General features: G+C 41.7%; 1 protein-coding gene across 1 annotated transcript in view; it reads right to left on the reverse strand.

The window, feature by feature from the left end:
- Positions 1-3,131: 3,131 nt before the first annotated feature.
- LOC127626268 (arf-GAP with coiled-coil, ANK repeat and PH domain-containing protein 3-like) overlaps positions 3,132-16,190 on the reverse strand; it is a 112,593-nt gene continuing 99,534 nt past the window's right edge. The window contains exons 17-24 of the mRNA XM_052101943.1: positions 10,147-10,241; positions 9,829-10,043; positions 9,610-9,705; positions 8,988-9,080; positions 8,654-8,874; positions 6,486-6,595; positions 6,119-6,229; positions 3,132-6,024 (exon numbers count right to left, since the gene is read on the reverse strand). Of these exons, the coding sequence (XP_051957903.1) occupies positions 5,877-6,024; positions 6,119-6,229; positions 6,486-6,595; positions 8,654-8,874; positions 8,988-9,080; positions 9,610-9,705; positions 9,829-10,043; positions 10,147-10,241 (1,089 nt within the window). The 3' untranslated portion in view covers positions 3,132-5,876. The remainder of the gene's footprint in view (positions 6,025-6,118; positions 6,230-6,485; positions 6,596-8,653; positions 8,875-8,987; positions 9,081-9,609; positions 9,706-9,828; positions 10,044-10,146; positions 10,242-16,190) is intronic.

A 16,190-nucleotide genomic window follows, 5' to 3' on the forward strand; every position in this document is an offset into this window, starting at 1 on the left:
AGTGTACATCAAACTTACGTACCAAACCAGCAACTGTATTGTCACTGGGGATTACACTATTTACAATGGTGTGATGATGAACTGTCCAAGGAGCTGTGTGATCTGATATCTTCTTGCTTGCAGTTCAAGCCAAAACAGCAGCTTCATTTGGGAAAGATCCTCAACCACGTCTGGTTTAAGGATACGCCATGAGACTTGGAAAAAAAAGAAAATGCCCTAATTCGGTTCTCCTTCCTTTCACTCTTGTCTTTCACCGGTCAAATACTTTGTTCAGTCTCCAGTTTCCAATCCTCTTTGTGCAAAAACCTATGCAAACAAAAAATGACGTTGTGCAACAAAAAAGGGCATGTAAACAAAAGAGCCGCTGCTCCTCCATGTTTAAAGGAGCCAGCTGAGTTAGTTTTGGCATCTGGTCAGGATGTCTCCATGTGGAGGTGTTCCAGGCATGTCCAAATGGGCGGAATCCTCATGGCAGACCCAGAACACACTGGAGGACGTATATCTTTTAGCTGACCTGGGAACACCTTGGGATCCCCCATGAGGAGCTGGAGGATGTGGCTGAGGAAAAGGACGTATAGGTCAGCCAGCTTAGCCTGTTGCCAGTGCAACCTGGACCCAAATAAGTGGTGGAAAATAAATGGATGGATAACTTTTTGTAAAATGTTATGTAACAAAATATTGAATGATTAAGTTTGTCCATGTACATAAACATGCTTACGTCATATAAAATACTAATGAATAAAAGATACTCAAAACCTCTATGATGGTTACACCCACATCATTTCAGATGCAATCTGTATTATGTTTAAAATATAAGCAAAATTACACTAAAATGGCCATTGAATAATGCTAATGAACATGGCTAAGGTGAGGCCAAAAATTGATTGACTTTGCACCAGGTGTTAGCACCCTCCACACACTGCGGCTATTTGCACTTTAGCAGTTACATCAAGCTGCTTTATAAGAATTGCTGCAGTGGTGAGGAGTGTAACGGCAGTGTAAATGTGCTTTTTTGTGCACCCAAGTTTGAATCCGCATTTTGCCCCACTCCTTTTCCCAACACTTTTCTCTCTCCAATCTTAATATATCCTTTAATACTACTTAGAATAAAACATACAAATGTATATAAAGGTGGATTTTCTCGCAGTGATTTAGTCACGGTGAATGTCAAGGAGTTGAGAGAAGGGTTTGTTAAAAGGCGAATAAGAGTGTGTTGACCACATGTGTTCCCTTGCTCGTCCGGGGAGAGAAGTGTGATGGTTTTCTCCCACGGCTCGGCATTGATAGTGTGTAGATTTTATCGCTCCTTTTGCGGAAGTCTCGGGAGACTAACTCGTTAGAAAATTAACCATGGTTTATCTAACATTGAAACCATGTTTTGACAGAAACCATTGATAGGTAAAGTTGCTAAATATTCCAGAAAGTATTTTTTTTTTCTTTTTTCATCTTCACAATCTATAGTCAAAATAATTTGTGGCGACAATCTAAAGTTACTCCTAGAACATCTTATTTGACATCTTTATACCTAAAAAAGTCAAACAAAATTATTGAACTGTTCAAACTTGACTAACTTATCACTAGATGTTACTGTCCTCATGGATATAATACAGAAGGCTATATAACAAAATATACATTTTATTTTCATAATTAAAAATCAGATTAGCACAAGTAACAGACACTCTGGTAAATCTGCCATTAATGATTATGGAAATCATATATCTTATATTAAACACTGGTAAGTTGTTAAACTTAGCTCAGACAACACAGGAGAGCTAAGGGACTTGTGAACCTTAAAATGCTATTAAAAAGAAGACTATAATATGACTATAAAACATGAATGAATCCACAAAATCCCACTTAGTACCAGATCTAAAAACAATACCATTCATATCACCAAACTTCATCAATACCCTAAAGCTGTCACTTAACTGTTTTCATATATTATTCTTTAAGATGAGTAAAAGCATTAAGACATCCTTCAAATGCTGGTAAAGCAACTGGTGAATCTCACAGAGCCACTGGTTTAAGACATCCCAGATGCTTAGTGTTTTGAAGGCGTGTGAAGCCATGTGCGAAAACTCCCGAAAGATGACAGTGCTCGTGGTGACGTCTAAAAAAAGGAAACAAGTTAGTGTAGGAATCAGACTCCAAGAATTAATACGAATGATATTGACAGTTATTCAATATTGCCAATCATGTCCCTGCCCTGTTTTTATTACCCTGCAGCTGGCTGGACAAATAAGGAAGCTCTTCTAATATTTTTAATGCATGAACTGAGAATAAGGTGGAATAAATGTATAATGTGGCTTTTCAAGCCAGACAGCCACAGCAGGGAATAACAGGAAATGACCAAACGGTGGTGGTTACAAATATTCAGGATGTGACAGCCAAACATAACTTACAAAAATAAATACAGTGGTACTAAAACATATTTGGATACTTAAGCCACAGTCATCTGAATGGCAGTCCATGAGATACAAATATCAAACAAAGTGGCAAGATAACGGGTAACTATTTCCCAAAAAGAAGTTTATTAGGTTTCAAATGATAAAACAAATAGATATTGTATTCGTTAGGACACATCCAATAAAAATCACCTCCCAATGATGTCAATACAGTTTGTTCAGAAAAAAGGTCTCGCATCATTTATTGGCAGATGCCATTTGGTTTGATATTTGTTTTCTATTAAGTGTGGCTTAAGTGTCCAAATACTTTGAGGGCCACTGTATGCATGAATAAATAGCTTTGGTGATTTTAGTAGTTTATTCTTGATAGTTAAACTCAAAATTTCAATTGGTGTGATTCATGTGAAGGAAAAAACTGAGAAAAAAAACGGCTCTTTCCTCAAGAGGAGAATGTAGAAATCATGTTGATCATTTTCAAGATATACTAATGGAGTCATTGGGTCACTTATTTATGAACACCCAAGAGAAAGCACAGAACACTTTTATATCAGGTAAGAGACCTATAAAGTGAACACCATACCAAGTGAAAGAGCCAAACAGTGTGTAACAATGTAACTCACCCGTAAATTCTTACGTCTTACCCGCTGTGGACTCACAGGTATACTGGATTCTAAAAGAGGAATGATACCTGGTAAGACAATGTTATCATGACAATAACAACACAGAAACCACGTCCCTTCTCGAAACACCAATCCAAAGGGGATATTTAATAGAAACCTACTGAAAAGATAATTCTTGCATTGTGTGTGTCACCAAAACACTAGTTGGAAACTAGTCATGAAACACTCATTTGTGTGAATTCCATCCGCATCTGAATCTGCATTATCTGACTTATCCTCTAAACAGCCCCTTTACCAACACTGCAACCAAAAGAAAATAACAGAGAATAGTGACCCAACCCTACACCTCACTGTCTGCAAACGTCTTCCTAAATCCTTAAACAAACAGTTTGTTTGCAAGGAATTACAGACTGATGCAGAGACTGTCAAAAGATAGAAAAAGCAGAGCAGAAGTTTGAGTTCAAGACTTCGCTTGTTTTATTGTTTGTCAGTGTTTCAAAAGACAAAAGTTTCTTTTTAAAGATTTTTGTCGTACAAAGAATTGTACAAACAGTACAAGAATGTTTCCAAACACGGAATGTCATCTCACAGTGTGAAAACAAATTGTACAGAATTTTGCAAGAGAAACAACAAAACCAAAGCTGAATGAAGAGAGTGAGAAAGCAATTTGAGAACAGTTCAAAGCATATACACAGCACAGCAGTTAAGAAGCATTTTTAAGATTGACTTTTTGTATAAAACACATCCAGACACAACAATTGAATTGGTCCCTTACAATGACCTCAACACCGCATTTGTGATTTTCTATTTTCTAAGCTGTCCCTATTCTCAGATAAACTAAATTGTAGTGGACTGAAGGTTTCTGTAAAACAAAACTGAAATGTTTTACAGAGAATATTTTCCATCCTCCAAGCAATTTTTATTGAGATACATCCGTTTTTCTTTCAATTAACCCTTGTGTTGTGTTCATTTGTGTTAACACCTTTTGTGTTCACAGTCAGAAATGACCAGCCAACTAAGATTGTTAATAAATCTCTCATATAGCATATATTATCCCAAAATATTGCATTAGATCTTTCTGTCAACTTCTTTTTTTAGTAAATTTGTACTTATATTTTACATATTAAAAATAATAATAATTATGTTATAAATGAAAGCTAAGAATCTGGATTTTACAATGCATATACACTACCGGTCAAAAGTTTTGTAACACTCACTCATTCTTTATTATAATAAGTTTTTTTCAAATTGCACAAAGTTTTGTGAATGAAGCACAATCTTTAATGAGCCTAATTTGCATAGAAAGGAGGCGTGTTTGCGTGGAAAGGAATGACAATGACTTCATTTAAATACCGAAGATGCGGCACAATTTCAGTGCTGATTGCAGCTGCTAAATGTGATTGCGGGTAGTTACAGAATAGATGCAGGTATTTGTGCTGAAATACCACGTGAAAATTGTTTAGTGAATCTGCCCCTTAATATTTCTGTACACTTTAGTCTAATCCATTAATTTCCAATGGCTGCTCATTTTTGACCAGGAACAAAACAGAAGTAACAAAGTGAAGAAAAAAAAAAAACTAACAATGAAACGTAAAGGAAATTGTCAGTTTTTTTGTGTGTTTTCAGATACCATATGTGAGCAAATGATTCCAATTGGATTAAGTAAAAATAAAATTTGTCCAGGTCAAAATGATTGTAACACAACATAAGGGTTAAGAAAAAAATAAGTCTGTAAGATGTTCTTTGCTTTGTACTGTACTGACCATCTAGTGACTCACTCATGAAACTACACCCACATTTCAGACTCACTGCTGAAACTTAATCTGACATGGGCTAGTCTTACTCATTGCATTAAATGTGGAGAAAAAATGGAAAACACAAAGCAGATGTCATCTGCGCTCATGCATTTTCACATAATGACAGAAGCATGTGGCTAAAATAAAGAACCGTGCTTCTAATACAGACAGGCACTTTTGCCTTGGTACACGAGCGAGTAAAAGCATGCAAATATGGACTGCTTCTACAGACAGATTGCTATAGACAAGCAGTTTTCAATAAAAAAACACATTACAGTCATTGGGAGCTTGGCAACACAAGTACAAATATATAAAACAGACAAATTTTATAGGTTCTATAAATAATTTAGAATAGCTGACATCTCTCTAAAACTTTTTCATTAGCATATGAGGACAACTGATGAGTAGAGCAAGTTTTAAACTGTTTTACAAATGCAAAAGATGAAAAAAGTTTAATTAGACAAAAGGAAATCCCTTCAGTACCTAAATAAACAAGAAAAATGTACATGACAATAGATTTTCCAGTTATCATTGCACCCAGGACGGAACATAAATAAAAAGCACAACAAACAACATTAACATTAAGTAGAATCACAAATGAAAAGAAAAACGCATAAAAAAAATAACAAATACTGTCGGTAGGAAAAGTGCGCACAGTCGTATTTTACGGATGCTGACTCAATTACACAAGGAATTCTGTTCTGAATTATGAAATAATTAAAATTAATACGAAACAAACTTTACCTCAATCTAAAGAGATAAAGGCTGGCCCTTTAATCCAACAATTAATTAAATTCATTTTTATATTGCGATTAAAGTCACGTTGGCATGATGCACATAAATTCAAATAGGCTCTACCTGTCACATACTGCAAATAACGGTTTCATTTAATTATTTTGTGTTAACCACATACATACTAACACAATGTGTAAACTAATTGGTCAGGTAACTCTGGGGGGGCGGGGGGGGGAGGGGGGGGGGGTGGTGCTCCTTTCTAAAGCTACACACTTTGAAAGAACTTCTCCCCATAGTCTGTCACCGCTCGAGAGCGCCCCCTAGCATTCATCAATGGTGAGGCAGATAAACTCCTGAATACACTTTCTGTACTGCTGCTCTGTAGGACTGCTGCAAGGGTATTGACCTGGCTGTCCGAAGGGCCTGTCTGCTTCCCGCATCTCTTCATTCATCCGAGCTAACCGCAATCTGAAAGAGACAGAGTAAAAAAGTGAGTTCTGTGCTAAAGCTTCACATAACAGATTGACCAAGGCCTAAAAGGGAAAGGAAGTACTTGACTTACAATGTGACGATGTCTGCGTTGGCTGCCTGAACGGCTATACTGAGAGGGTCCTGCCCGTCCTCATCGATCTCCATCTGAGAAGCTCCTCGTTTTAGGAACAAGCAAACCTCTCTGTGGACACATAAACACAAAAGAGCCAGAGTTATTTATGTCTTAATTATGTTAAATGAAGTCTTGTAGAAACCCTTCAGCACCTGTGGCATCTGAAAGGTTCAGTGTATTAATAAGGTAAAGGACTAAAGGACGAAAGCACTGGGCATTATGAATGATAGCATGCCTATGAAGCCTAAAAATGCTGTCTAGGTAGGCAGATCTCAAGGTTTAGGAACAGAGCTTTTATGTGCCACAGCATTGCCTCAGTTCTCACCCTGTGTGACCCAGGCATGTGGCATGATGGAGGGGTCCTCGTCCTTGTACATCCCTCTGATTCACATCTGCTCCATTCTGCAGGAGGAACTCACAAGCAATCAGAGAACCCTGTGAGAGGGATGGAGAAGAAGTGAGAGATATTTTTGATTTCAACAGAAACAGTGAGTAAAAATAAACACAACAGAATTTAATTTAACCCCAGATTGAAAGATGATGGGCCTCATTCATGGAACTTTTGTAAATATACAAGTACATTCAGAGTAATTTGCGCATAAAATCCACCATCACGAAAAAATTCCTCCGGATATGGCGCACATGCAAATTTATTCACAATTATAAAAATCCATGCCCATGAAAACACCATATAAGGAAGGCAACAGACTTACTATTAAATGTGTTTAATATCTAGCAAATATTTAGCTAACACAACAGCGACTCAAAGACAGAGAGGAATTACTGTCAATGCATGTGTTTGCTGTCGTTGGAGGCTCTTTTGTGAATTTAAAAGTTCAAGAGGTTAAGTTCATGCCAGCAGGAGGATGTCCAACACCATTAACCATCTTTAGTTCCTTTGAGTGCATAGCCAACATCATCTGTAAAACTTCTTGGGTAAATCATGTCATGATGATAACAGTGATATACATTCCATGCAACTGGAAAAATCTTCAGAGAAATTAATAGAATGCCAGAAGAATATCTGTGAGCGAAACGCTGTAAGATATTAAAGATTTGCGAGCTATACGACAGTGTCCGGGCTTTTAAATTTTTTTCCTGTTGTGTTGTGTATGCGACTGCCCGCGACATGAGTTTACTTATTAGTTTAACAGCATTCGCATTGACCATAAGTTATCAACTGAATGTGAATCATGAATCAAGTTAATAATTATGAAACCTAAATTATAGAGTTCATATCACTCTATATGTCCAACCAGTCACTTTAGAAGGCAAACAGTCAAATGTCTTTCCGATAATGTTTCAACCCAAGCACTTGGGAATAACATGGGAATAAACTATACTTTGAAGAAATAAATGCAAGCAACAAAGAAACATTTCTAATTAAGTTAGATTAAGGCTATGGTTTAAAAACGATTTTTTTTATTTTTATATAATTTGTTATTTTAAAAGTTAATTTCATTCATTGAATTATTAGTAAATTTGATCAAAATGTTGTCATGGCAATTTGCCTGAGGCAACACAACACGTGTGGATGTTTTACACATGATTTACACATGGTCGGGAGCAGGTGTACATTTTGTTCATACCAACTAACGTTTTGAATATATGAAAACTTTCATGAATTCTAGAATTTACGTCAGAAGGCTTTATGAACGATTTACACAATTTGTTCTGCTCATGTTTCATAAATGAGGCCCTATGTGTGTATTTTTTTCTACATTTGAAATATTCAAAATGTTAAAATATTTCAATAACTAAGCAGTTCATAGGTTGATTGCCCCCATAAATGTAAACAATGACTCTGCGCCATCAAATATTGCTATCTGTTTGTCGACCAATGGAAAATAGAGAGATTGTTCGGGAAACCTTTCTGAAAAGACAAATTCTATTCAGGGCCGCATTAACGAATGATCTTACCTGGGATTAAGCCCCTGGACCAGTGACTGTGTAGGGGCTCCCAACTGCCCCATCGATGTTCGCGAAAAGGATGCGCATGTAAATGCATTCAGTGGGAGATGGTGATATGGTAAATGGTCTGCACTTATATAGCACCTTTTTAACCTTAGTGGTATTCAAAGTGCTTTACACTGCGTCTCATTCTCCCATTCACACTCATATTCACACACCAATGATGGCAGAGCTGCCATGCAAGGCACTAGCCTGCCATTGGGAGCAACTTGGGGTTCAGTGTCTTGCCCAAGGACACTTCAGCATGTGGAGTCGTGAGGGCCAGGGATCGAACCACCAACCCTGCGATTAGTGGAAAACCCGCTCTACCACCTGAGGCACAGCCGCCCCTAAAAGTCGTATATAAACACTGAGACAGTGTGCAACAGCAAAAGTCGTCAGTGTAGCATATGGTCATAGAGTAAACATGTTCCGCAGTACCTTAATGCGGCCTGAGTATAATTACATTTCGTTTGGAGCCACTAGTGCCGCAGAAATTACACACATCAGCTGTAGATTTAATGTGAAATCAGGAAGTCTCACCCCTAAGACAGCCTGTATTAATGGACTCTTGCTTTCTTCCTCTTCACTGACAGAGTTGACATCTGCACCATGTGCGAGTGCTTCAGCCATGACTGGCATGTTCCTGGCCCGTGATGCTTTATGGAGTAGTGTGCTCGGGTCAAGCTCCCGCACGTCCTCTGGATCTGATGCTTCCTGCTCGATATCAACCTCCCCACTGGACTCATCAGAGTCTTCACACTCTGCAATAAAACAAAGACACAAATGACAGAGGGAGACGATAAAGAAGGACAAATAGAGGGCTCAAGGCATAAGTATGACTCAAGTTAATAAGAAGGGTACTAATTCGGCTCACCCTCCTCAGTGACGCTGTCCACCACTGATCCAAATACCAGGATATCCGTGCTGCCGTCAGTACTGCCACCAAGCCCACTGTCACTGCTGAGACCTGTGGGGCCAATGAGTGCCAAGCCAGGGACACGTTACTCACACCACAGCCTTCTCAAAAACAAACAATGCTTGACTGGCCACTATTCTCCTATAACTATATCTGGGTGAACCTCACAAAAACATGTGTAGTTAACACCCAAAAGTGTATATATTTTTTTAAATGAAGCAATTTAAAGGAATGTTCAGGGTTTAATACAAGTTAAACTCAATTGACAGCATTTGTGGAAAAATATTGATTACCGCAATAAATTATTGCTACACATCCATCTCTTTTTCTTTGAAAAAATAAATAAAAAAAGAGGCAAAAATCGTGATTACAGTGAGTCACTTAAAATGAAAGTGATTGTGGCCAATTCTTTGAGGATTTAAATGCAGAAATGTGAACCGTATAATTATATAAAAGCACTTACACTAATTCTTCTGTTAAAACTTGTGTATTGTTTTAGTTGTAATGTTGTTTAAATCATCATTTCTGCATTTTAGAAGAGAAAGTAAAGCTGAGAAATCACACTGGTGGTGTAACTTACTGCGAGGCCCTGAGCCTGTGTCAAAGTAAGAGAAGAGGGAATCAAGTTCATCTGGACAGAACAAAGATTCTCTTCTGAACTTTGCAGCTGCAGCAGCTGAGGATGAGAAGGAAAGAAGAACAGGGCATGTCAGTGACCAACTATCCAATCGATATTTTGTTAACTGTGAATTTGTGGCTCTCAGGGATCCAACATGTATAGAAATGACCAGGTAAGTACCAGCTGAAAGGTTGCCAGGTGACAAAATGCCGGTGTCGTGTCTGTATTTCCGCCGTGTTTTAGGAGCTCTGATGGAGCTGTTGTGCCTCCTGCACTTTTTCACGTTCCAGTGATGGGATTTTCTACTGCCCTCCACCAGGGCTTCTGAGCCACACATCTTCTTCAGAAACTTCCTCTCAACGTATTTTGCTTTGATCCATGCTTCTTTCTCTTGCCTAAATAAAACAATTATATAGCATTATATTAATGCAACATTGACTATAGTGACAACTTAATGACATTAAAAAGATTATTATTCAATCTGAGTCGCAGGCTGACCTTGAACTGTTGGGACCAGGTTTCTTTAGTCTCTTTTCTTCACATGAGCCTTCATAAATCTGGTTGATTACTGTGTTGCCAAGCTCACACATTAACTAGAGAGGAATCAATAATTAAGCATCATTCCATCAATAAGACTAAAAAACATAACTATAACCATGCAATAAAAATAATACCATATACATTTAATGAAAACATGTCCTGGTCACATTTCACTCTCAAATCGAAAGACATAATAAGATATTATATATTTGCATGAAGAAATGTTTACTCTTAGGATCATTAAGATTTTTTGCATTAGTTGCATGATAATTTTTTGTTATTTAAATAATCATAAATGAAAGTCAGTAAAACAAACACTACCATGATATAAATATATATATATATATATATATATATATATATATATATATATATATATATATATAGTCTATCTATCCATCCATTGTATATATGTCACGAACACTGGTAAGGCCACCTCCCCCCTCAGCCATCGGAGATCGGGTTCACCGGAGTATTGACCAGAAAGACTACATTTCCCATAAACCCGCATACCTAGGTCTGATTATGCTCCAGCTGTTCCTTGTTGTCTCTTCCCTACTTAAATCATGTCTGTTTACCACTTCACTGCCAAGTCTTGTTACCTCCGGCTACAATTCCAAGCGTTATCCTGTTTACTCTGAGATTTACCGTGTACCAACCTTGTTTTACTCTCCGACCACGTTTGATTGCTTCTGCCCTACTTATACCTTTGCCTGTCTGTATACTACCATTGTCTGCTGCCTGCCCCGACCCTCTGCCTGCTCACATATCGTCTCTGCCTGTCTACTATATCCCTGTCTGCCTGTGGTTTGACCCTGCCTGTACGTTGAGTATTCCTTTGTTGAATAAACCCGCTGATGGATCCCAACCCACTTGAGTCTTCATTATAGAAGACTTCACCGAACACTGATCCAGCGGTGATTTCTCGCATGGCCGAAGAACTCTCTGTTCAAGCTAATCTGCTGGCAACCCAACTACATCAGCTCGGCCGGCTCACGTCAGCGGTGGAGGAGATGATGCGCTCCATGCAAGTCTTCCACCAGCCCGCACCTGCACCTGCGCCGGCGGCGCCTCAAGCCAGTTCGGAGTCCGCCGCCGATCCTCATCTCTTCACATCCGCCAGCCCACGATTCGCGCTACCCGACAAGTTTGACGGTACGCTTTCAAGATGTAAAGGGTTCATCATGCACAACAACCGGCACTGTATCCTACTGATGAGAGTAAGATTCTCTTTATGAGCTCCGTGCTCACGGGAAGAGCCCTCGACTGGGCCACCGCGGTTTGGACCAACCAGGGGTTCGCCCAGTTTTCCTTTGACTCCTTCCGGCAGGGTTTGATTGACGTCTTTGATCATCCTGAGGACGGTAAGAACGCCGGCGAACAGCTCCTGGCTCTCCGCCAAGGAAATCGCACGGCGGCGGATTACGCACTCTCCTTCCGCACCCTCGCCGCACAAACCGGTTGGGTGGAATCCACTTCCGGCAGGGTCTGAACGCGGAACTCCAATCCGAGCTGGCCTGCCGCAATGAGGGAACCTCACTAGAGCAATTCGTCTCCCTGGCGATCCGCATTGACAGCCTCATCCGCTCCAGACGTCCAGTTCAATGGTCCCCAGCTCGGCGGTCCACGCCTTTCCCTACGGGACACCAACATCACGACACCGCGGAGCCAATGCAGGTCGACCGAGCCCACATCTCTCCAGAGGAAAGAGCACGCCGTTTCGCCAATCACCTCTGTCTATACTGCGGTCAAGCTGGACATCAACGTACCAGCTGCCCGACACGCCCATCACAACCACAACGGCCTGGGGTGAGTCTGTTAATTTCCTCTACTCAGTCTAGAACCTGCCTCGAAGTTCCCGTTAAGCTCTCCAAAATAGCGTCCAGTACCGGTGCACGTGCTATGATAGACTCAGGAGCGGCGGGCAACTTCATTGACAAAGAATTTTGCAAACAATGCCACATTCCCCTAACGGCTTGCACTCCTTCTTTGACAGTGGCGGCACTAGATGATCCCCCCTGGGATCCGGCCGAGTGTGTTACACCACCACCGACATTCTCCTGCAGGTGGGTGTATTACACACTGAAACCACGCGTTTTTATGTCATTCACTCCCCTCACACCCCAGTAATTCTTGGCCTTCCCTGGCTCCGATTACACGAACCACAAATTTCATGGCGGAACAGTCAAATCACGCAGTGGGGCCCTGACTGCTCGGCGAGATGTATGAAACCCGTTCTACCTGCCACCGTGGGGGCCACCAAAGTCTTAAAGGGGTCTGACGCCTCCCCCTTGATACCCCCAGCATACGCCGACTTGAGTGAGGCGTTCAGCAGGGCCAGGGCGTCACTACTTCCGCCTCATCGCCCCAGCGACTGCGCCATCGAGCTCAAGCCAGGAGCTACACCGCCCCGAGGCAGAATCTTCCCCTTGTCGGAACCTGAGTCCCTCGCCATGAAGTCATACATCGAGGAGGAGCTAGCCAAGGGATTCATTCAACCATCCACTTCTCCGGCGGCAGCCGGGTTCTTCTTCGTGGGCAAGAAGGATGGTTCTCTTCGTCCCTGTATCGACTATCGCGGCCTGAACGACGTCACCGTCAAGTTCCGGTACCCCCTGCCCCTCGTTCCCGTGGCACTAGAACAACTGAGGTCAGCGAAGATCTACACAAAGCTGGATTTGCGCTGTGCTTACAATTTGATCCGCATTCGGGAGGGGGATGAGTGGAAGACCGCCTTCTCTACCACCAGTGGTCATTATGAATACCGGGTTATGCCGTTCGGCTTGTCCAATAGCCCTTCGGTGTTCCAGTCCCACATTAACGACGTCTTCAGAGACATGCTCAACCGGTGCCTGATCGTCTACATTGACGACATCCTAATTTACTCTAACTCTCTCGAGGAACACATCATCCAGGTCAGACAGGTACTGAAACGACTGATCGAACACCAACTATACGCCAAGGCGGAGAAATGTGAGTTTCACCTGAGGTCCGTCGCCTTCCTAGGGTACATCATCAGCCCTGAGGGGGTGGCCATGGACGACAATAAGGTTCAAGCTGTCCTAAACTGGCCTCAACCGAACACGGTGAAGGAGCTCCAACGTTTCCTGGGATTCGCCAACTTCTATCGGCAGTTCATCAGGAACTTCAGCACCGTTGCCTCACCACTCACCGCCATGGTAAAGCAGGGCCGAACCAGGCTTCCCTGGCCCACCGACGCTCTTCGGGCCTTCGACCAGTTGAAGGAGCGCTTCACCTCCGCACCGATCTTGCATCACCCCAACCCTGACATCCCTTTCGTGGTGGAGGTCGACGCTTCGGCCACAGGCATTGGGGCTATACTCTCCCAACGCCAAGGTAACCTACCTAAATTGTTCCCTTGCGCCTTTTACTCCAGCAAACTCACATCTGCCGAACAAAATTATGACGTCGGCAACCGCAAACTCCTGGCCATGAAGGCCGCGCTGGAGGAGTGGCGACACTGGTTGGAGGGAGCCAGGCATCCATTTCTGGTCTTTACGGATCACCGCAACCTAGAGTACCTCTGCTCTGCCAAGCGACTCAACCCCAGACAGGCCAGATGGGCCTTGTTTTTTACTCGCTTCGACTTCTCTATTTCCTACCGCCCAGGATCCAAGAATGTCAAGGCCGACTCACTCTCACGACTGTACGAAGCCGATCCTCAAAGTCCTGTTGCCGTACCCATAATCCCCTCCGAGTTGACTCTAGCCCCCATCCAGTGGGACCTCATATCAGATATCTCTCAGGCCCAGGCTACTGATCCGTCGCCACCCGAATGTCCGCCCAACCGGATATTTGTACCTCCCAGCATCCGGGAAAGGGTAATGCGCTGGGTGCATGACGCCCAAACTCTGGGCACCCTGGCATCACATCCACTGCTCGCCTCTTAAGGAACCGCTTCTGGTGGGAGACGCTGTCAAACGACACCGCCGACTTCGTGAGTAGGTGTCAAGCCTGCAACATAGCCAAGACCCCTAAACAACCACCAGCAGGTCTGCTCCAACCTCTACCCATACCTCAACGTCCCTGGTCGCATATCGCCGTGGACTTTATCACAGACTTACCCAACTCCCGAGGTCATACCACGATCCTCACCGTCATTGACCGGTTCTCCAAGGTCTGCCGACTGATACCTCTGCCCAAGCTTCCCACAGCCCTCGAGACCGCCGAACATTTACTCCAGTACGCCTTCCGCTACTACGGACTCCCCGAGGATATCGTCTCGGACCGGGGCCCACAGTTCACTTCCAGGGTATGGAAGGCCTTCTTCCGGCTCTTGAACATCAACGTCAGCCTCACTTCAGGGTATCACCCGCAGTCTAATGGTCAGACGGAGCGCCTGAACCAGGAGATCACCAAATTCCTCCGAACCTACTGCCACCACAACCAGTCGGAACAGCTCTGTCACGAACACTGGTGAGGCCACCTCCCCCCTCAGCCATCGGAGATCGGGTTCACCGGAGTATTGACCAGAAAGACTACATTTCCCATAAACCCGCATACCTAGGTCTGATTATGCTCCAGCTGTTCCTTGTTGTCTCTTCCCTACTTAAATCATGTCTGTTTACCACTTCACTGCCAAGTCTTGTTTGCTCCGGCTACATTTCCAAGCGTTATCCTGTTTACTCTGAGATTTACCGTGTACCAACCGTGTTTTACTCTCCGACCACGTTTGATTGCTTCTGCCCTACTTATACCTTTTCCTGTCTGTATACTACCATTGTCTGCTGCCTGCCCCGACCCTCTGCCTGCTCACATATCGTCTCTGCCTGTCTACTATATCCCTGTCTGCCTGTGGTTTGACCCTGCCTGTACGTTGAGTATTCCTTTGTTGAATAAACCCGCTGATGGATCCCAACCCACTTGAGTCTTCATTACAATATATATATATATATATATATACATACAAATAAATACTTTACCATTTAATATAATACATAATTTAACATAAAAAGCAATTTTTTTTTGTATTACTATAATGAGATTAGAATGTGTTTAATTGGGATGAAAATAATGTCAAAATTTGAAAATAATAATAATAATATTTATATATATATACACACACTACCAGTCAAAAGTTTTTTAACACATTATAACACTTTATTATAATATTTTTCTTCACATTTTAGAATAATAGTAGAATTTGCAGACATGCACTCTTGACATTTTCTCAACCAACTTCTTGAGGAATCACCCTGGGATGCTTTTTAAACAGTATTGAAGGAGTTCCCATCATCTATGTTGGGCACTTATTGACTGCTTTTCTTTATTATTTGGTCCAAGCCATCAATTTCAAAAATGTTTATTTTAATTACATTTTTTGTTTTAAAATAAAATAAATTAATATGGTAATCTTCAAAGACAAAGGACAACTGGCTCTAACAAGGACAGAAAGAGATGTGGAAGGCCAGATGTACAACTAAACAAGAGGATAAGTACATCAGAGTCTCTAGTTTGAGAAATAGATGCCTCACATGTCCTCAGCTGAATTCTACATGCTCAACACCAATTTCATGTACAACAGTAAAGAAAAGACTCAGGGGTCTGAAGCCTTATGGGAAGAATTGCAAAGAAAAGCCACTTTTGAAACAGAAAATCAAAAAGAAAAGATTTGAGTGGGCAAATAAACACAGACATTGGACAACAGATAATTGGAAAAGAGTGTTACGGATCTAAACCCCATTGAGCTTTTGCGGGATCAGCTAGACTGTAAGGTGCGTGAGAAGTGCCCGACAAGACAGCCACATCAATGGCAAGTGCTACAGGAAGCGTGGGGTGAAATGTCACCTGAGAATCTGGACAAACTGACAGCTAGAATGCAAGGATCTGCAAACTATCATTGCTGCACATGAAGGATGTTTTACTACAAAACTCTTTGTAGTAGTTTAAGTTTTTCAAATTGTAATAGTAATTTTTTACATTATCAATGTCCTGACTATACATTGTGATAAGAGGAATGCCACTTTGGTGAATAAAAGTAT

This window comes from Xyrauchen texanus, chromosome 32, assembly GCF_025860055.1.
Source record: "Xyrauchen texanus isolate HMW12.3.18 chromosome 32, RBS_HiC_50CHRs, whole genome shotgun sequence".
Taxonomy (NCBI): domain Eukaryota; kingdom Metazoa; phylum Chordata; class Actinopteri; order Cypriniformes; family Catostomidae; genus Xyrauchen; species Xyrauchen texanus.